Source organism: Pleurodeles waltl, chromosome 11, assembly GCF_031143425.1.
Source record: "Pleurodeles waltl isolate 20211129_DDA chromosome 11, aPleWal1.hap1.20221129, whole genome shotgun sequence".
Lineage (NCBI taxonomy): Eukaryota > Metazoa > Chordata > Amphibia > Caudata > Salamandridae > Pleurodeles > Pleurodeles waltl.
The window spans coordinates 985,510,354-985,531,994 of NC_090450.1; the positions used below are offsets into that span (position 1 = coordinate 985,510,354).

At 46.4% G+C, this 21,641-nt stretch overlaps 1 protein-coding gene across 7 annotated transcripts in view; it reads left to right on the plus strand.

The window, feature by feature from the left end:
* ARVCF (ARVCF delta catenin family member) overlaps window positions 1-21,641 on the plus strand; it is a 442,211-nt gene that overhangs the window by 307,706 nt on the left and 112,864 nt on the right. For all 7 annotated transcript variants that reach the window (XM_069215286.1, XM_069215288.1, XM_069215290.1 and 4 more), the window contains exons 6-7: window positions 16,000-16,117; window positions 21,050-21,221. In XM_069215286.1, coding sequence (XP_069071387.1) covers window positions 16,000-16,117; window positions 21,050-21,221 — 290 coding nt within the window. The remainder of the gene's footprint in view (window positions 1-15,999; window positions 16,118-21,049; window positions 21,222-21,641) is intronic.

Here is a 21,641-nt window from a genome sequence, read left to right on the forward strand (position 1 = left end):
GTCTAGAGCATCTCGGATCCCCCACACTAAGTTGGGGAGAACCCCAAAATAGTAACCTCTCCCACCATTCAGTGTCTTAGTAAGCTCTCTTGTGGCTAAAGCTTTTGTTTTACAGCTGGAAGTAGTTTGTGTTTTAAGGGACTTGTTTGTAATAGTGTTGTGGTAGGCCTGCTAGGCCTGAAAATGTGTAAGGCACTGCACTCTCTAGGGGCTACATACATTTACACTGCATTATTGTCTGCCATTCTGTTTTCATGTTGTTAGGCCCTTTTGGGGCTGTTCTGAGCATTACAGTCAAGATACAACAATATTCACTGCACTCGGAAACATCTTTCTGTGGGTCCTCACGCTCCTATTACTTTGCAAGTCCTTGTTTATTTATACTTGTTTGCAAATTAAATAAAATGTGTTCCCATGTGTACATGTTCGATCACTGTTTGTTTCTGTATTTTTGGGGTATTGTTTTGTGATTCAAATCATCGACAATGCCAGCTGGGGTCCTCTGCTTCCAGAAACGACTGAGTGGAAGGGGAGGGGTCCCCCGGATTTCAATAATGATTCATCCGGGTCCCCGGCTTCCAATAATGATAAAGTCGGAGTCCATGGAAGTCAAAAGTTTGAGAACCGCTGACATTCGACGATACCTTTCTTGTATAGCTCACTGCCACCTTGCGTTCAGCCTTATCTATGCTAGTGTTTGATGTTCTTAGTGATCGCCACCTAAAGCGCCTAGAGACCCTCCAAGGCCTGGTACACGCTTCAGAAACGCTAACATAATCTAACTAAATGAATAGTACAATCGTGGAGAAAGGGAGATAGTCAGTTAGTTACTGCACTTGTATAGTGCAGCATACCATGCCTTTAGGTGCTCGGTTTTTCACCAGCGTCCCTCCCTCGTGCATGCAGGGCAGCCTCATCATATCTGAAGCTGTGCAGTTGGTACCCCACCTAGATTTATACTTGCACTGAGGCTGCATTTTCCCAGGGGAAGGAATGGGGCTGAGACAAAGAGGCACATATTGGTCCAACCCCTGCTTTGTGGCTCTGTTTGCTCACCCTGGGCCCTGCTGTGATGTACATGACAGGCTGGTGTTTGAGTTACCCACTGTGCCCCAGCTCCGGCTGTTACCCCAGACCTGGCCGGGGGTTGCCACTGGCACCTTGATGGAATGGCGCCCTGGCCACGTGCAGGTCCTGTTTGTCTATAAAGCATTGCATTGTTTGCTTGCTGCGGTTGCCGGGCTCTGTGCCAGGTGGCGCCTAGAGGCCATGGTGAGAAGAAGGCATCTGGCGCCTAGAAGTACAGCTTTCGCCATCTCTTAAAACACCAGTACTCTTTCTATTTAGGACACATTCTGTAACCACACTCTTCCAGCCGCGCATAACCAAGGTTTTGTGCTACTGGTCTCCTAAACTGCACGAGGCGCTATAAATACAAACTATCAGGGGTCCAAAAATATGTTAATCCAGCCACGGCAGTGGTTTCCACTCCCCACCCACGATAATCCTTTTAAATAATTTGCAGATATATTTAATTATCTATGCTCGACACCTGTCAAGGGCCCCAATAGATGTTGCAGGAATTAGAAAGGAAGGGGCGGGGGGTGACCAGAAAAACGAGCTCTTAATCAGAGATCGAGAGCAAAGTAGCAAGAGCTCTTCTAACAAATTTTTGAAGATTTTTATGGAAAACGTGCAGTGTTCGTAAAGGCCACAAAATCTGCAAATCTGAAAAAACTCCGCAGGAGAAATGAGTTAAACGCGACTCTAGAAAACAATGAAGTCATCAGAATTCTCTAGCAATGTTTTATTTTTTTCCAGAAAACTAATTCTGCAAAGCAAGGTTAGGAACGCTGGTGGCAATGGTACTGCAAAGGAAGTGAAGTAACTGCCCCTCCTAGGAGCAGTGCAGGGGTAGGAAGAAAATACCTGCAGTGTACTGTTACTACAGGGATAACATTCCTGTAGGGGGACTTTAATGCTGGTGGCAATGGTACTCCACAGGAAGTGAAGTTACTGCCCCTCCTAGGAGCAGTGCAGGGGCAGGTAAGGCTATTCCAGGGGCTAGCACCTCTCCTAGGAAGGAAATCACTGCAGTGGTACTGTTACTACAGGGATAACATTACTGTAGGGTGACTTTAATGCTGGTGGCAATGCTACGCCAGTGGAAGTGAACTAACTGCCCCTCCTAGGAGCGTTGCAGGGGTAGCTAACGTTACTGCAAGGAGTAGCACTGCTCCGAGGAAGGAAATACCTGCAGTGGTACTGTTACTACAGGGATAACATTACTGTAGGGTGACTTTAATGCTGGTGGCAATGCTACGCCAGTGGAAGTGAACTAACTGCCCCTCCTAGGAGCGTTGCAGGGGTAGCTAACGTTACTGCAAGGAGTAACACTGCTCTGAGGAAGGAAATCATTGCAGTGTACTGTTACTACAGGGATAACATTACTGTAGGGTGAATTTAATGCTGGTGGCAATGCTACGCCAGTGGAAGTGAAGTAACTGCCCCTCCTTACAGCGCTGCAGTGGGTGGTTAACGTTACAGCAGGGGCTAGCACTGCTGTTAGGGAGGAAATTACTGCAGTGGTACCATTACTGCAGGGTTAACATTACCGTAGGGTGACTTTAATGCTGGTGGAAATGCTACTCCAAAAGAAAGTGAACTAAGTGCCCCTCCTAGGAGCAGTGCGGGGGTAGTTAACGTTACTGCAAGGAGTAGCACTGCTCCTAGGAAGGAAATACCTGCAGTGGTACTGTTACTACAGGGATAACATTACTGTAAGATAACCTTAATGCTGGTGGCAATGCTACCCCAGTGGAAGTAAACTAACTGCCCCTCCTAGGAGCAGTGCCGGGGTAGCTAACATTACTGCAAGGAGTAGCACTGCAGTGGTACTGTTACTACAGGGATAACATTACTGTAGGATGACTTTAATGCTGGTGGCAATGCTACGCCAGTGGAAGTGAACTAACTGCCCCTCCTAGGAGCGGTGCAGGGGTAGCTAACGTTACTGCAAGGAGTAGCACTGCTCCGAGGAAGGAAATACCTGCAGTGGTACTGTTACTACAGGGATAACATTACTGTAAGATAACCTTAATGCTGGTGGCAATGCTACCACAGTGGAAGTAAACTAACTGCCCCTCCTAGGAGCGGTGCAGGGGTAGTTAACGTTACAGCCGGGGATAGCACTGCTGCTAGGAAGGAACTTCACTGCAGGGATAGCATGATGTTGTCCTGATGGGCAAGAGCTTCAGCACCCCACAGGGTAGCAGACCCCAGTGGCGGTTTCTCTTCAAGGGCGTCGGGGCTCCGCCCCCTTTACATTCTCGGTGAAAAATAATGCATGGAAGCAAAGCTGAAACTGCTTCCTTAAAACAACTTGTGAACACAGTGTATATACATGTTGAATTATATTTCTGAGGCTGCTCTACACTACGAACTGTACTCCTTGCAGTGATGACAGTGGAGTGACGCTTTCCTGGGAAGGCACAAAGTCTAGAGAATTTTGCTGGGCTGACAATCTCACAGCCCTGAGGCCTGTGAGGTCACAACTCGGCAAAGACACTGCATCAAGGTTCAGTCTCCACCCCCTGATGACGTGGAGGTAGAGTTAGCTCTGGGCGTTTCAGGTTCAAGCCCTGCAGCTCTCGGCCTCCACGTCAATCAGTGAGAGGAGACCATTGTCACCACACCCTTTTCCAACTCGTCACAGGGTGGGGTGGTACCAGACCCTGTGACGAGTGGGGTAGAGACTACAAGCAGGAAGCTACGAAATCGAGTGTGCGCAGTGTGTGAGCTGGACTTTTGAAGACACACTGCGCAGACTCGAGGTGCTGCTTCCCACGCTGCAGTTCATGCTGGATGCCTTTTGAGCTCCGGTATGCCTTAGATTTACTGCCAGCAAGCAGACTTGTGGGGACAGTGAAGCAAAGAGCAAGGTGTTGCACATTGCATGTGCGTGTGTTTATTTTAATTAGTCAGTCCCGACTCGCCTGGCTTGAAGCTTCCCTCCATGTCACTAGGTGAGGCAACAAAAATGTCAGCTGGGGGTCATAAATAACGTGAAAGGGTGAATGGGTGTATGTGTGAGTGAAAGGATGGATGGCTGATGGATGGATGTGTGAGTGAAAGGGTGGGTGGATGGATGTATGAGTGAAAGGGTGGATAGATGGGTGAGTAAACAGTTGGAGGGTAAAAGTGAAAGGATGGATGTAGGATGGATGAGTAAAAGAATGGATGGATGAGTGAAAGAGAGGATGGATGGATGGGTAAAAGGGCGAATGGATGATTAAGTTCAAGAATGGATGATGGATGGATGAATGAAAGAGAGGGTGAAAGGGTAGGAGGATGGATGAGTGAAAGTGTGGATTGATGATGAGAGAAATTATGGATGCCTGAGTGAGTGAAAGTATGGATGGTTGAGTGAAAAGTCAGATGGATGGATGTGTGAGTGAAAGGGAGGATGGATGGATGTATGAATGAAAGGGTGGATGGATGGGTGAGTAAAAGGGTGGGTGGGTATATGAGTGAAAGGATGGATGTAGGATGGGTGAGTAAAAGAATGGATTGGTGAGTAAAGAGAGGGTGGATGAGTGAAAGAGAGGGTGGATGGGTGGATGGATGGATAAAATGGTGGATGGATGAATACATGAAAAATGGATGGATGAATGAAAGAGAGGGTGAAAGGGTAAATGTATGCATGGGTGGATGAGTGAAAGGGTGGATGGATGATGAGAGAAGGTATGGAAGGTTGAGTGATGGTATGGATGGATGGAGTGAAAGTGTGGATAGATGTATGAACAAAGGAATGCACAGATGAGTGAAAGGATGGATGAGTAGAAGAATGAATTGATGAGTGAAAGTTGGTTGATGCATAGATTAAAGGGTGGATGAGTGAAAAAATGGATAGATGAGTGAAAGGGAGGGTAGATAGATGGATTAAAGAGTGAATTGTTGGGTGAGTGAAAGGTGGATGGATACGTGGATAATGGATGGATGGAAAGATTATGAGAGATAAAATGATGGATGGATGAGTGAAAGGATGGCTGAGTGAAAGTATGGCTGGATGAGTGAAAGGGAAGGTGGATTGATAAATGGATTAAAGGGTGGATAGATGGATGAGGGAAATAACGGATGGATGAGTGAAAGGTAGGGTCGATGGATTGATGAAAGGGTGGATGGATGAATGAGTGAGTGACTGAAAAGATGGATGTGTGAAAGGATGGAGGAATGATAGGTGCATGGATGGATAGGTTTGATGGCTACATATTGAGATGAATGGATAGACTGGAAATGTATGGGTGTTCGGAAAGAATGGTGAAAGACTGAATGATGGATGAAAGAGTGAATGAATGACAGAATGAAATGGTGGATATCAGCAGGCGAATGGAAGGAGGAAATGGGGAATGGATACAATTAAAACAGGAGCGCTCTTTTGGGAAGGGATGTGATGACTTGCTTTGTTTGCTTGGTGCCATATAGTAAGAGCTTTTGTTCGAAGTGTGTGGTGTTTCAATTTTCTGGCTTCTCCCTTGAACCAGCCACAGAGCAGATATAGTGAACGCTGGGCCAGAAGTCCCCAAAGGGCATGCAAACCCATTAAAACTCCTGTAGGGGAAGGTGCCAAGTGTGCGCACAGTTGTGACCGAAAAACATGCCAAACACGGTATATGTTGAAACTGCCCATTAACATGTTTAGGGGGCAGTGATGGATTCATCCATTAGTGCAAACATGTTGTGTGGCCAGGGAGACAGATTCTCTCCAGACACCATCTTTGTGTTGGTGTAAAAACAGACAGTACAATTAACATGATATGTGATTTAAAACCATGCTAACCAATGTAGTGCACATAATACGCTATAGGATAACATGTAGTGGGTGTACTAAAGTAATCACATAATATTGCAAAGGAAAGCTGATTCTTCACTAGCCCCCATCCGCTGATCAGTGTTAAGTAGCCCACAATAATGTGGAAATAACATGGATTGTACTTAGAAAAATGGGTTGGTGCCAAATTGAAAACACTGAAATGGTGACTAGCATCCCAAAAATTGCCATGCTCCCCACCCCCACAATGTGAACCTCTTCCTCCCCCGACCCCGGGCCAAGCCCAGCCCCACCACTCTCAAACTTCACCAACCGCCACTGGCAGACCCTACCCAAATGCTACAGTACAACATCTCCCATTAAAGCAGTGTTTCTCTGTACAGCTCTACGTCCTCAGATCGCTTGCCACCTAAAAGGCCTCCTCGTTTTATCTCATGAAACCATGTGTGAAAGTTGAATATACAGTTTATCTCTTATTCCTTAAGGCCCTCGCCTTATATTTCATTCTCTGGGTGCCTCCTCTCTGGGTACAGCCTACTCCGAGTTGCATGGCGGAGTGTTGTTCCTACTCCTGCGCACTCCTCATTTCATAGATCGATCAATCAATCAGGATGTATAAAGCGCCGCTAAGCACCCGATAGGGCATCCAGGCGCTTGCAGGTCCCGGCGATCCCACCTCCTGTGAATTCATGTCCCTGCGGCACAGCAGTGCTTTAATTCCTGAACCTTGTCTGGCCACATGGATGTGTGTGGGTTCACGTACCCCACTACTGAGCCCATCCAACTCCTATTAACTTAATCTACCACAAAGAAACTGGAGTGAATGCACGGGGTGGTCTCCTTGACCGCACAAGAGTAGCATGCTACTCGCTGCAAAGCACCTCAGTGCCTCATCAGGGGTAGTAAGTGCTACAGTCCGGTTCTAGCTTGGGGGGGGGGGGGAGGTCAGGTGTGCCAGGCCCTCCCAGGGCAGCCCCCTGGCGCTTCCAAGGCCCATTTACAAGTCGAAAAACATATTTTGTGTTTTTCATGATTCATGTGGGCCGCAGCCTTGCTTTCTGAGCCTAATTGTTTAACTTTCATGACAAACCCCAGTGTTGTGGGCAACTTGAAGTACCTCGGGGCAGGTGTGACATCTGTGGGGCTGGTGGCTGTGAACACATACATGTGAAAAGGAGGAGGCCTCTGACAGTCTATTGTTTCCAAAGAGTCTCACAAGCTCCCATTAGACAGTACTCAAGACATGATGTATGGCCTCGTCGCTGGGATTTTGAGTGTCTGTGAATGGGGTAGTTTCCGCATAATTGTAGATTGGCTGCACTTGCCACATAGCCCATCATCTTCATAATTTCCAGATTTTAACAAAAAATACTTTTCCAGCCCAAACGGATCAAAAGTTACTAAAACTCACCAAAACTCTACCACATGTTGAGTCGCAACGACAGACCTTTTGTCATGAAGATGAACGTCACCTCTGTTGCTCATTGCTGCATTTAGGTGTTAAACTGATATTAGTGAAGTGAAACCTTTCCACAAAAACACTGCTAATGTTTAAAAATTAGATATGTTTGAACACTGCTTTTAAATATGCCAAATGAAACTTGCCTTTCCTTGTTGCATACTTTTGTAAACTCTTCGGCATAATTTGGTCCTCCCTTGCCAGATAATTACAGTGGCCCCTGCACATGATGGCCCTGGAAAGATTTTGCCATCCAAAGAAAAACAATTGAAAATATGCATCGAGTCAATCTATACCTTAGTAGTGGTGTGTTTTATTCTCTCTCTCCTGTGCCCTGTTCTTAACCTGTGACACTACATGAAAAAAAAAACTGTCCGTGCACACATTTTGGGTGTCCTGAACTGAAAATACTTTTCTAAGTTCCCCTAATGCACCACAGATGCAACATGGACAGGAGCAATGCAAGTTACCATTAGAGAAAGAACAATATTGGCAGATCTATGGCAGCATTGGCATCATGTAATGCCACTGTTCCGCCTACTCCCAATCTCCAAGGGTGGTGGCACAGTCTAACATCATTAGAAGGAACCCAAGGCACTGACAGCACCCTTAGGGGTGCAGGGAACTGTGCATTTATTCCCTCCCAACAAATTCTCTCTTCATGTCACATGGATAGAAATGGATTATAGGGCAGCTGTAACCCATAGTTCCTAAACCAATAACTTAGTGGGTTAATATGCTGCCAAGATGTCCCTACAGTCTGTGGATTCATAAGTTCAAATATTGCCACTCAGCCTTTTATTTTCGACTGAAGATTGGAATAGATGGTGCTATAAATATTGTGTATGTTGTGCCATCAGTATAAACTTTATACGCCTCTACACACTTACTTGAGCTTCATTTGTGGTTTGGCGCATTTTGCAAGGCAGAGCAGATGACCTGTTTAGACCACTAATGTTATCCACGAACAACTCTTAGCTGTGGATGTGGTGTTGTCCTTTCGTGAGAAGTCCCTAAAAACCCAAGTGCACAGCTTCCACCACTGTGGCTCTAAAGGGCAGTGAACTTAATTTAAAAAAAATCTAGAATCTTGAGAAGAGGAAATGGGGATGGGAATGATGCAGAGATGAGAAATGGAGGATAACTAGAGGAGAGTGTGGGGATGAAAAAAATGAAAGCGAGGAAAAAAGGACGGTACAGGAAGAGGTGAATGTAATACGAGTAACATATTGAGTAGAAGAGAAGAAATATGACAGGAGCAGATCAGTAGGGGAGTGATGTGTGTCATAAAGTTATGCATGGGATGAAGATGATGATAGTGGTGGATAAAGAAGGAACCATAATGTAGGAGATGCGAATAGGGTGATTGATAGATCTGAATTGAGAAAGGGACGAGAGGCGAATAGAGGGAGAGGAATGGGAAGGGTGAAGATGGAGAATGAGGCTGATAAAGGATTAGAAAGTTGATAAACAAAGGTAACCACAGCGTGAGAGTGAGAGATTGTCACCTAGCTGCACTCTCCCAAATAACATTTACACCCACAATAGCAACTAGGCCAAGGACGCCACAGAACATAGGAACAATCAGTAGAGTTTCTTTGGTCCTAAATATTCAATGAAACCCCTACCACAGTCCACCACTGGATTCTTCCAAGAAATGGAATAGACGCCTCACCCACTAATAGTGGCATGCTCCATCGTTGTCAGTCTATCCACACCCTGGTAAGACAGTACTACCAGGGTGGACTCAACCAAGAATTTAGGGTGTGTTTAGATAAAGTACCAACTGGATATAAGCAGAGATCCAGATTATGCAGTTATAAATACCTATTGGTGTACCCCAAAGAATTCCTTTATTGGAGGGTACCAAAGGCATCAATAAAAGCAATGGATCTTTGGTCTTCTTAAGACTATGATATTCCTAGAAACATCTGTTTTCAGCCAACATGTTTCGGCCCATTCTACGAGCCCAATCGAGTCTGGGGGCCTTTGTCAGGACTATCGCAATTTTTCCTGCCGTTCACTATTCTGAGTCACTCGTACATGTGAGGCCTAGTGCTCTTGTGTCTGTGATGAGAGAAATTGCTGCCTATAGAATTCATTGGTTGACTGCGGTACGGGTTTCGGTTAAAATGTGGGACCAGAGAAACTACAGATTTTTCCTTTGTTCTGTGGCTTCCTTGGCCTCATTGCTATTGTGGACGTAACTATAAACCAAGATAGTCAGAGAGGAGCATAATTAGCAAGTGCTAAGTTGTGTTGGGCCAGAGAAGAAGTGTTAAAAGGAGAGTGATAGAACAGAAGGGAGAGGAGAGTGATGGGTGGGGAGGGTGATGGAAGGGTGATTGAATAGGGGAGATTAGAGGGAGAAGGGAAAAAGTTGAGAGAGCATGGAAGTCACAATTTAGAGACAACTGTTCAGTCCTGAGGCACTCATGTGAACTATACATTTCCACTATCTTCACTTTAAAATACATTCTACTCAAAGGACTGACACCCTAATATTGATTTACAAATCAGCCAGCAAATTACAGTTCGAGCCGCCATCCTCGGAATCTATGCTCCTGGGCACAGTGGGCAGATGAGGGCAGAACCAGGCTCACGTTTAATGTTTGGTCGCTTGCCAAGTTTGATAGCTCTTTCAATTGTTATTAAACCTATTCGAAGTAATTGGATAGCAGTTAGCGCTGTTTACAACTTCAGAAAGTCCCACAGCCCTTTACAGTCTCTTTAAAACATGCATTTCCCCCAAGTTTTTGTAAATCTTCTGCATGCACACACAGTATAATCCAAGCCTTGGTGGCCGCTGTTTAAAATGTTGGGAGCGGCCAATGGGGAGCAGGTAATGACTGCATGGGCCCTTTACACACACCACCCACACAAGCACAATGGCTTGTATGGAAGCAGATCAAGCTTCCTTTACATACACACATTACTACCCAAAATGCACCAGCAGTGAAGGCAAAGCTGACAGAAGAGGGTGAGGTGGAGAGAGGCATTGTTGAGGTGGAGAGAGCGAAGGGAGATAAGTAGGAGTGTGAGACGGACATGAAGGACGATAAGGCAGAGAGAGCAAGGATAATGGGGAGGAGAGCGTGAGGATGGCTCGGTGAAGAGAAGAGGCAAGCGGGTGATGGAGAGGGCGAGAGAAAGATATGGCTGAGAAAGAAAGGTGAAGTGAGAGAAGATTGAAGTGGAGAGAGAAGAATAAGGTGGAAGCGGAACCGCAATAAGAGGATAGCAAGGGAAAGACAGAAGGAGATCGGGGCAGAAAGGGGAGAAATACTTTAGGGTGAGGCGAAACGGCAGAGCGGACACCACTGCAGAGTTACAGGAGGATGGGATGGGCGAAGGAAGGGAGAGGTAGAGAAAGAGGAGAGTGCTGTTGAGAGAGATGACGGTGAGTGTAGGAGGCTGGACTGGCTTGTAGTGAGTACCAAGGGGTACTTGCACCTTGCACCAGGCCCAGTTATCCCTTATTAGTGTATAGGGTGTCTAGCAGCTTAGGCTGATAGATAATGGTAGCTTAGCAAAGCAGCTCAGGCTGAACTAGGAGACGTGTGAAGCTACTACAGTACCACTTAGTGTCATATGCACAATATCATAAGAAAACACAATACACAGTTATACTAAAAATAAAGGTACTTTATTTTTATGACAATATGCCAAAGTATCTTAGAGTGTACCCTCAGTGAGAGGATAGGAAATATACACAAGATATATATACACAATAGCAAAAATATGCAGTATAGTCTTAGAAAACAGTGCAAACAATGTATAGTTACAATAGGATGCAATGGGGAAACATAGGGATAGGGGCAACACAAACCATATACTCCAGAAGTGGAATGCGAACCACGAATGGACCCCAAACCTATGTGACCTTGTAGAGGGTCGCTGGGACTATTAGAAAATAGTGAGAGTTAGAAAAATAACCCTCCCCAAGACCCTGAAAAGTGAGTGCAAAGTGCACTAAAGTTCCCCTAAGGACAAAATAGTCGTGTTAGAGGGAAAATGTAAAGAAAACACAAATCAGCAATGCAACAACGATGGATTCCTGACTGAGGGTACCTGTGGAACAAGGGGACCAAGTCCAAAAGTCACAAGCAGCTCGGAGATGGGCAGATGCCCAAGAAATGCCAGCGGTTGGTGCAAAGAAGCTCTTACTAGGCTGAAGAACTGTGAATACTGCAGGAACGACAAGGGCTAGAGACTTCCCCTTTGGAGGATGGATCCCCCACGCCTTGGAGAGTCGTGCAGAAGTGTTTTCCCGCCGGATGGACGCCAACAAGCCTTGCTACACGCAAATCGTGCGTTTGGCGTTTTTGGACGCTGCTGGGGCCCAGGAGGGACCAGGAGGTCGCAAATTGGACCTGCAGAGAGAGGGGACGTCGAGCAAGACAAAGAGCCCTCACTGAAGCAGGTAGCACCCGGAGAAGTGCCAGAAACAGGCACTACGAGGATGCGTGAAACGGTGCTCGCCGAAGTTGCACAAAGGAGTCCCACGTCGCCGGAGACCAACTTAGAAAGTCGTGCAATGCAGGTTAGAGTGCCGTGGACCCAGGCTTGGCTGTGCACGAAGGATTTCCGCCGGAAGTGCACAGGGGCCGGAGAAGCTTGCAAAGTCGCGGTTCCCAGCAATGCAGCCCAGCGAGGTGAGGCAAGGACTTACCTCCACCAAACTTGGGCTGAAGAGTCACTGGACTGTGGGGGTCACTTGGACGGTGTCGCTGGATTCGAGGGACCTCGCTCGTCGTGCTGAGAGGAGACCCAAGGGACCGGAGATGCAGCTTTTTGGTGCCTGCGGTTGCAGGGGGAAGATTCCGTCGACCCACGGGAGATTTCTTCGGAGCTTCTGGTGCAGAGAGGAGGCAGACTACCCCCACAGCATGCACAAGCAGGAAAACAGTCGAGAAGGCGGCAGGATCAGCGTTACAGAGTTGCAGTAGTCGTCTTTGCTACTATGTTGCAGGTTTGCAGGCTTCCAGCGCGGTCAGCGGTCGATTCCTTATCAGAAGGTGAAGAGGGAGATGCAGAGGAACTCGGCTGAGCTCATGCATTCGTTATCTACAGTTTCCCCAGAGACAGAGACCCTAAATAGCCAGAAAAGAGGGTTTGGCTACCTAGGAGAGAGGAAAGGCTACTAACACCTGAAGGAGCCTATCACAAGGAGTCTCTGACGTCACCTGGTGGCACTGGCCACTCAGAGCAGTCCAGTGTGCCAGCAGCACCTCTGTTTCCAAGATGGCAGAGGTCTGGAGCACACTGGAGGAGCTCTGGACACCTCCCAGGGGAGGTGTAGGTCAGGGGAGTGGTCACTCCCCTTTCCTTTGTCCAGTTTCGCGCCAGAGCAGGGGCTAAGGGGTCCCTGAACCGGTGTAGACTGGCTTATGCAGAATTGGGCACATCTGTGCCCAACAAAGCATTTCCAGAGGCTGGGGGAGGCTACTCCTCCCCTGCCTTCACACCATTTTCCAAAGGGAGAGGGTGTCACACCCTCTCTCAGAGGAAGTTCTTTGTTCTGCCATCCTGGGCCAGGCCTGGCTGGACCCCAGGAGGGCAGCTGCCTGTCTGAGGGGTTGGCAGGAGCAGCAGCTGTAGTGAAACCCCAGGAAGGGCAGTCTGGCAGTACCAGGGTCTGTGCTACAGACCACTGGGATCATGGAATTGTACCAACAATGCCAGGATGGCATAGAGGGGGCAATTCCATGATCATAGACATGTTACATGGCCATATTCGGAGTTACCATGGTGAAGCTACATATAGGTAGTGACCTATATGTAGTGCACGCGTGTAATGGTGTCCCCGCACTCACAAAGTTCAGTGAATTGGCTCTGAACAATGTGGGGGCACCTTGGCTAGTGCCAGGGTGCCCTCACACTAAGTAACTTTGCACCTAACCTTTACCAGGTAAAGGTTAGACATATAGGTGACTTATAAGTTACTTAAGTGCAGTGTAAAATGGCTGTGAAATAACGTGGACGTTATTTCACTCAGGCTGCAGTGGCAGGCCTGTGTAAGAATTGTCAGAGCTCCCTATGGGTGGCAAAAGAAATGCTGCAGCCCATAGGGATCTCCTGGAACCCCAATACCCTGGGTACCTCAGTACCATATACTAGGGAATTATAAGGGTGTTCCAGTAAGCCAATGTAAATTGGTAAAATTGGTCACTAGCCTGTTAGTGACAATTTAAAAGTAATAAGAGAGCATAACCACTGAGGTTCTGGTTAGCAGAGCCTCAGTGAGACAGTTAGGCACCACACAGGGAACATATACATGCACACCTATGAGCACTGGGGCCCTGTGTGACAGGGTCCCAGTGACACATACATATAGGCCACAAACCTATGAGCACTGGGGTCCTGACCAGCAGGATCCCAGTGACACATAACAACCATACTGAAAACATAGTGTTTTCACTATGAGCACTGAGGCCTGGCTATCAGGATCCCAGTGAGACAGTGAAAACAGTGACAAACATCCTGACATACACTCACAAACAGGCCAAAAGTGGGGGTAACAAGGCTAGAAAGAGGCTACCTTCTCACAGTGAGGCAGGAAAATGCAGATGGTGAGAAGAGGGAGGTGAGGTGGAGGCAGAGGAGTGTGAGGTGGAGTGAAAGGACGGTGATGCACAGAGAACGGAAGGTGAGATAGAGAGAAAGAGTGATGCAGAGAGAGCAACAGAGATAAATACCTTGGGTACTAAACAAATCCTTAGAAACAGAGTAAGCAACACCCCCACAACAGGTAGAGTTTGCAGCTCATCCCCTTACAAGACCATCCGCATCCCCAGATCCAGGTCTCAGACACTTGGGAGATGCTACGCAAAGCCATTCACGATGATAGTCTTCCCATACTTCTTCGTGGCCCTCCGAGACCCTCACACCTGGAGCCGGGCACGAAGCGCTCTGTAAAAGCAATTACTATACAAAAAGAAAGAAAATCAAAAACTGATGCCTCAGCCATTCATCCCTCATATACAAATAGGCACAAAAAGGAATGATGAGCAGTTCAGCCAATCACAGTCCAGGCATTCAGGGAGCATAGAGGCGGGGCATGGACCCCCCAGCCAATCCACGCGCCCTTCAGATACTGCGTTCACTCAGAGTAGCTATTACACTGCCTTGTGTTGTAAAATGCTACTCGCTGGTTAATGTGCTTCAGCGCCTCGTCAGGAGCATGAAATGCTTTACATTTATATTTATATATATGTATATATAAATGCAGGTACAAAACAGTAGTAAAACAAATCTGGCTCTACGCCGACTTGTTGCAGGGCTGTTGTGGTCCACAAACATCTCTGTACTTGTGTTTCTGCACAAGTCACAGTAAAGGGAGAAAAGTCTGTGAGGTCCACTACAGGCAAGGCCACTAGAATCATGCGATTCTACATCTGCAGTGATTTTCGCATAATTATGTATTTGCCAGGTAAACCATCATCTCCTGCATAATCTGTAGAATTTAACCAAACAATGTGTTTCTAGCTCAAGCGGATCAAGCGTTACAAAAAATATAGCGACTCAGATTCCTGCTCATCGGAACGCTTTTTGAAAAAGTTGGCTGGTCATTTTTAAGTTGCTTATTTCATTTTTGTAGGTGTTAAATTCTTACTAATGAGGTGAACTCTGTTCCCAAACACTAATACCAGGTGTAAAAATGTCAAAATAATGAAATACTATGACAAAATGTGCTGCATTATGCTGCATAAATTGCTTATTCATGCTGCATAATTTGTTCAACCTTGTGGCATAATTTGGTCCTCCTTTGCTGCATAATTCCAGTGGGCCTGCCTCTTCTTTTGCTGCTGAGTCTCCAGGCTTGGCCTCTTTAGGGTAACATATATAATGTGGAAGCATTGTGCGCAAGATGACTCAGTGAGCTACAGACCTGCCAGCCTTTAAAAAAAAGTCTTCATGCTAGAGAGGAGGTGGGGTCTTCAAGGGGGCGGGGCCTGAGCTCCTCACTACCTGGTCAGTCACTGAGGTCAGTGGAGAGAGCGGGGCTTCGTGCTGGTACTTTCCTGGCAGGCGCTTCCTTCCCCCCAAAGGAAGATAAAAAAACAAGGGCTTCTGATTCGGCCTCGCTTGTCCTGGGGAGGCTGCAAGCCCTGTAATGAGTCCCAACTGTACAGAGCCTCCACACAGAGCTGGAAACCCACTTTGTATAGGGGTTTCCAGCTCACCACGTGATCGCTGTTCTTCACTGGGTGACGTGTGATTGGGTGTGAGATCATGTGATGTACCACAGCAAGGTGTGACTTACCTGGTCTGGAGTTAACAGGGCCATAGACATCTGCTTTTATCTGCAGGCCACAAGTTTGAATCCCGGTTAGGCCAACTCAGCCTTCCATCCTTCTGAAGTAAGGGCCTGATTTAGAGATTGGCGGACGGGTTACTCCGTCTCAAATGTGACCGATATCCCTTCCGTCGTATTACGATTTCCATAGGCTAAATTGCAATATGCTTGTGATGGAGTAACTCCCTCCGGCAAATTCTAAATTAGGCCCAACGTACAATAACAATGGATGATAGCAGCACCTGTTGTTTACGTTGCGTAGAAGCAGCACAACTGATAAGTTAAAATAGTTATTGTTAGGATGGTTGTGAAACAATTTTTGTGATTGAGCCGTTTTCTTTTGGTTTTTTTCCCACCGTATCTAAAGCTCAAGGACTTGATTAATCCAGGCTTTTCTCCTATTTGTCCCAGGAATGTCAGCTCAGACGGGGCAGAGGCGCGCAGGAGGCTGCGGGAATGCGACGGGCTCGTGGACGCGCTTCTTCACGCGTTGCAGTCTGCAGTGAGCAAGAAGGACACGGACAACAAGGTGAGTCCCACTGCTCGGCCTGTACTCCTACCCAGGAAACCTGTGAGAGGTCACCTACAGATGTCAGATGCTCATGTGGCACCAATCAGAGCAGGGAACTGGTCATGCAAAGCCAATCACAGCCGAGCATCGGTCATGTGGCACCAATCAGAGAAGTGATCGGTCACATGGCACGAATCAGAGCAGGGAATCAGTCATTTGGCACCAATCAGAGCGGGGCATCAAGTCAGATAACACTAATCACAGCAGGGAATCAGTAATGTGATATCAGAGCAGGAAATCAGCCATGTGGAGCCAATCAGAAAGAATTTAATCATGTGCACCAATCAGAGCAAGGAATCAATCGTGTGACATCAAACAGAGCAGGGAGTCGTTTGAATCAAATCAGAACAGGGAATCTATCAAGTGACACTGAAGAGAGAAGGGAATCATCTGGCACAAATCAGAACAAAGAACTGGTCATGTGAAGACAATCAGCGGGGAATCAGTCGTTCTGCACGAATAAGAAGCCGTCCTGTTGCATCGATAAGAGTAAGAGTTGGGTATCGGTCATGTAAAGCCATTCAGAGAAGGAATTTTATCATGTAGCACCAATCAGAAAAGGGAATCAGTCACATGACACCAATGGGACCACGGAATCAATAAGTTAATTTTAAGTGTTTTTATACAGCACTTACAACCCATGATAAAGCATTGAAGCGCTTTTTTTTGTGAGTAGCACGCTACTCTGGAAACCAGAATTAGTAGTTCATAGGTTAGTACTGTGTTTTTCTTTTGTTTTTCCTTGTGCGTTTGTAGCGTTAGGACTGCTCTTGATTTCTTGTGTTTAGTAGAGTTTGGGGTAGGGCTAGAAGGATTGATATGGAAAGGGGAAGTAGTGAGTTGTTTTGTGAGTAGGGGTCGTCGTGTGCTTGTTAGTTGGGTGGCACGGCTGGAAACGAGGGCTGACAAATTGTGAAGGATGTTTGGGAGTTCATAGTACTCAGAAGGTTTGGAATGAGTCAGAAGGAGTAAGGATGGGAAGGAGGGAAAGTTATTTTTTTCTTTTTTTACTGTAGCAAAATGTAAAAATATATATATACACACACACACACACACACACACACACATATATATATATATATATATATACATATATATATATATATATACACACACACACACACATATAAATATATATACACACACACAGTGTGTCTTAGTTTTGTTTGCTTGATTTAAACCCCTCTATATAAATGCCCACATGTACATTGAAGTTCAACATCTACATGGTCTTCTGTCCACATTTCTCATGTGGTACTTTTTTCTGCTTTCATGTAACTGTAATTGCACATATGCACATGACACGTATTGTAATCAGTAGCAGGCCTACCCCTCTATATGTGCACCTGTATGTACATAGAATCAGCAATGTCGACATGGTCTGATATACACATGTATCCTGTGGTGTAATATATAATTTCCTGTTTTATAAATGTATCTGATTGTAACTGGAGGAGCAGTTCAAAGCACAGTGACGGGTACTTGTACACGAACAGCTCTTTCATACCGTGAGAACTATCGTTTGTCAGGTCTGAGTGTACTGATGTGGTACATTCTTGAGTTTTGAGTATAGTCGTCATGTGTTGAAGGGCCACCTTTTGACTAATCTTCTGAAGTGGAGAGTGTGGTCGATGGATTCTATGTTTGCGGGTAGGGAATTTCATAGTTTGGCAACTTGAACAGAGAAAGATGTTCCACCCATGTGTTTTTTTTTGTTTTGTTTTTTTAACTTGAATTTAGGAATTATAATGCAGGGAGCCATTATTGAGTCAGGCACTAAACAGAATGGAGAATGTGGCACAAATCAGAACAGAAGATCAGTTACGTGAAGCTAATCAGAACAGGGAATCAATCATGCAGCGCTGATAGGATTAGGAGGAGGGAGTCAGTCATGTGAAGTCAGTCTGAGCAGGGAATTGGTTCTTTGGCCCCGTGAGAGCAGGGAATAGGCCCTGCGACAACAAAAAACACAGCCAGTCTGTAGCACATATTAGAGCAGGGAATCAGTGACAAAAAGCCAATCAAAGCAGGGACTCAGTTACGTGGCACCAATCAGAGCAGGGGATAGGTCACATGACACTAGTCAGAACAAGAAACCCTCCATGTGACCCCCAAGCAGGCAACAGAGTGAAGTGGCCCCAACCAGAGAAAGGAATCGGTCATGTGGAACTTGTCAGAGTGGGGAGTTGGTAAAGTGACATCAAAAAGATCACAAAGTCATGTGACTCAAATCAGTGCAGGGAGTCCATCGGGTGGCATGTGTCTGAGCATTAAATCAACCACACAACACCCATCCTGACGTGCCACGAGGCAGAAAGATGCTCACTTATACACCAGTGCAGGGAGACACTCATGCACATGGCCCACTGTGTTCCTTGTGCCTTGACGGCTTATTCACCTTTATAGTATCCTTCTATGGCTATGATCTCTAGCCCATAGAGGCCATACAAATTCCACATGCTGGGCCAGATGTACTAAGGCTTTTTGCAGCCTCGAAGGATCCGATTTGCAAAATCAGACCATGTGCAAAATCACTTTTTTGTATGTATCCAACCCAAATTGTGATGAAGTAACACATTACTAAGTCACAATTTGGGTTTACAACTACTTACCAAAGTGTTATTTGGAAGAGGTGTGTTTAGGGCTTCCATTCCAAATAGTGATTTGGAATGGAATGTATTAATGTTTTGCCACCGAAATCTGGTTGCAAAACATTAATATCATACCGATTATTGAAATATACTGGTACACCCTTCGTGAACAGGAAGGGGTCCACACGGGACCCTTTCACCATTGTGAATGCTGACAAAAGCATTTTGAGACTAGGCAGTAGCTCCGTGGACCAACTTCTAGTCTTGAAAAATGTTTAGTAAACATTTGTTCGTCTTCCTTTTTTTTTTTTTTTTTTTTAACTCATCTTGTTTTCCTTTAAGAATAACAGGCTGCATTTAAAAAGAAAAACGTTTGGTTTATTTAAAAGCAATTTCAGACATGGTGGTCTGGTCCCAGCTGGCCACCGTCCCTGTAATGGCATCAAGTTATAGTGGGTCACAGTTTGGGACTACCTTATTAATGCTCTCGAGTAAGGTCCAATTGCGACCTACTAGGATACAGTATTTTGCAGACAGACATTTTAGTACATAGGTTTTGTCTCCAAAACACCACACTGGTGCAAAAATACTGGTTGCAAATTGCGACCAAAATTTAGTGACCAGAGTTTTGTACATCTGGCCCTTTGGGCTTTATAAATATTGCCTTACAACAACTGGCCACCTCTTGTCTCAACCAATCTCTTGGCCTGGTGTGGAATCAACTGGCCAGGTCCAGTGATCCAGTAGCCACTGCTTAAGAAGACCTTTGTTTGGTCCAACTGGCATGTGTCCCGGCGGACAGGCTTGTTTGCCAAGGTTTTCTGCACGCGTCTGTTGAATCTGATCTACTGTTGATGCTGCGGAGAGGTGCCTGGCCGAGCGCCCAGATACCATTGATTCGTTTACTCGTCTGCGGCAGCGACCCAAACGGTCCAGTTTAACCCGTTGCCAGATTAGTCCGTCTTCTTCTTCGTCCGCACTGAGGCAGGCGCTGCACTTTCACATGGTTTGTTAGAAAGGTTACATTTGCTGTAACGCACCGAATCAGCAAGAGGTTTCGGTTCATTATGAAGTCAGAAGGGAATGTGGATATGCAGATTTTCACCCAGCAGGGCCGTCTTTAGGTTGAGTGGTCCAAGCCAATACTTGCATACACATAGTTTCTTCTTGCTAGTGGATTTTGAGCAGAAACCTGTGTAATTCCCACAGATCTATCCAGCAAGGTATGAAATCACAGACCCAACAATGCAGAGAAGGTGTAACAATGGCAGACTTGCTCAACTCGTTTGTGAACAGCCCCAGCCATCCGTTGGAGGGATCGCTCTTCCCTGGCTTCAGAGAGCATCCTTCATCCCTGGCTTCAGACAGGCACCTTCATCCCTGGCTTCACACACCAACCTTCATCCCTGGCTTCACACACCAACCTTCATCCCTGGCTTCACACATCAACCTTCATCCCTGGCTTCACACACCAACCTTCATCCCTAGCTTCAGACATCAACCTTCATCCCTAGCTTCAGACATCAACCTTCATCCCTGGCTTCAGACAGCATCCTTCATCCCTAGCTTCAGACATCAACCTTCATCCCTGGCTTCAGACAGCTTCCTTCTGCTATTGGTCAGTTCCGTTTGGGTGCCTTAAAGATGCCACTTTGGAGCAGGAGAAAACCTTATGTGGCTCAAGTCCACGCTGGGGGGTAGAAAAGGTTGCACTGGCATTACCTGACTTCCCTTCAGCTGGTGGTGGGCAGAGAAGTAAAACATAAAAAAAAGATTACATTGGATTGATCATGAAGCTTTTGGGAACCCCATTTTCAAGCTCTCCACCCAACCACACTTAAAGGGGCCGTGGCAGGTAAGATTATTTAACCATGCGCGTCAGTGCAGCCTTCCTCACTGCAAGAGAGACTCCTCATGACTTAATTAGTACACTTATATCACACATATTACCACTCATTAGGACCTCTTGGCGTGGTACATAGTTGGCTATCCCTTCAGAAGGGGACAGTCATTGAATTCTAACAGTTTGGGGTGTCTTGGTAGGTGGCCCAGGTGATGTAGGTGTACAGTTCAGACTGGGTGAATGGTGCACTAAAGTGTTAGTAGAAAAGATGTAGTTCAAAGAAATAAAATGATGAACATTTTGAAGATGTTGGCATAAAATCTGAATTCCCTCTTCCTCCCAGGCCTGTGTTCTAACACAAGAAAACCACGATATAAACCTATGTGTGGGCTTTCTGTGATATATATTCTCTCTTGCTGATGGTGTGGCCTTTCTTGTTTTCTCTCCTTGTGGCAGTCCGTGGAGAACTGCGTGTGCATTATGCGGAACCTCTCCTACCACGTGCACAAGGAAGTGCCCGGCGCTGACCGCTTCCAGGATCGCGATGCCACCATGCCCATCGGCGCGGGTGGGCATCAGAGGAAGAAGAAAGACGATGCCGGCTGTTTTGGGGGGAAGAAAGCCAAAGGTGTGTACCTCACTTGTCTTGTGGACGTAAAGGTGGCGAGGATGTGGGCTCAAGGGGGTGGGGGTGCAGGTGAGGCTACTTCCACCCATGCAGCCCTCATCACCCGAGTTATGCCAATCACTGAGGGTACTTTCGAATTCTCTGATTCAGTCTTTCCCTCCCTGTACTCAGGTTTGCATTGTTGATTGTATCTGTGTAGTACAGTTTAACTACTCCTGTGACCATTTTGTAATATTATTAATGGCCATATGGCCCTGGTGACAATGTCTGCCGGTGCCTGGTCCCTAACACGTCTTGTTTATAGGTAGTTTCCCATTGGTTAGGCTGAGGTTTTGCGAGGCCACGTTTGTAAACAGGCGTGGGTATGCGCAGAGGCAGAGTGGTCTTATAGAGAAATCAAGAGATTCCCAACTAGGCTGA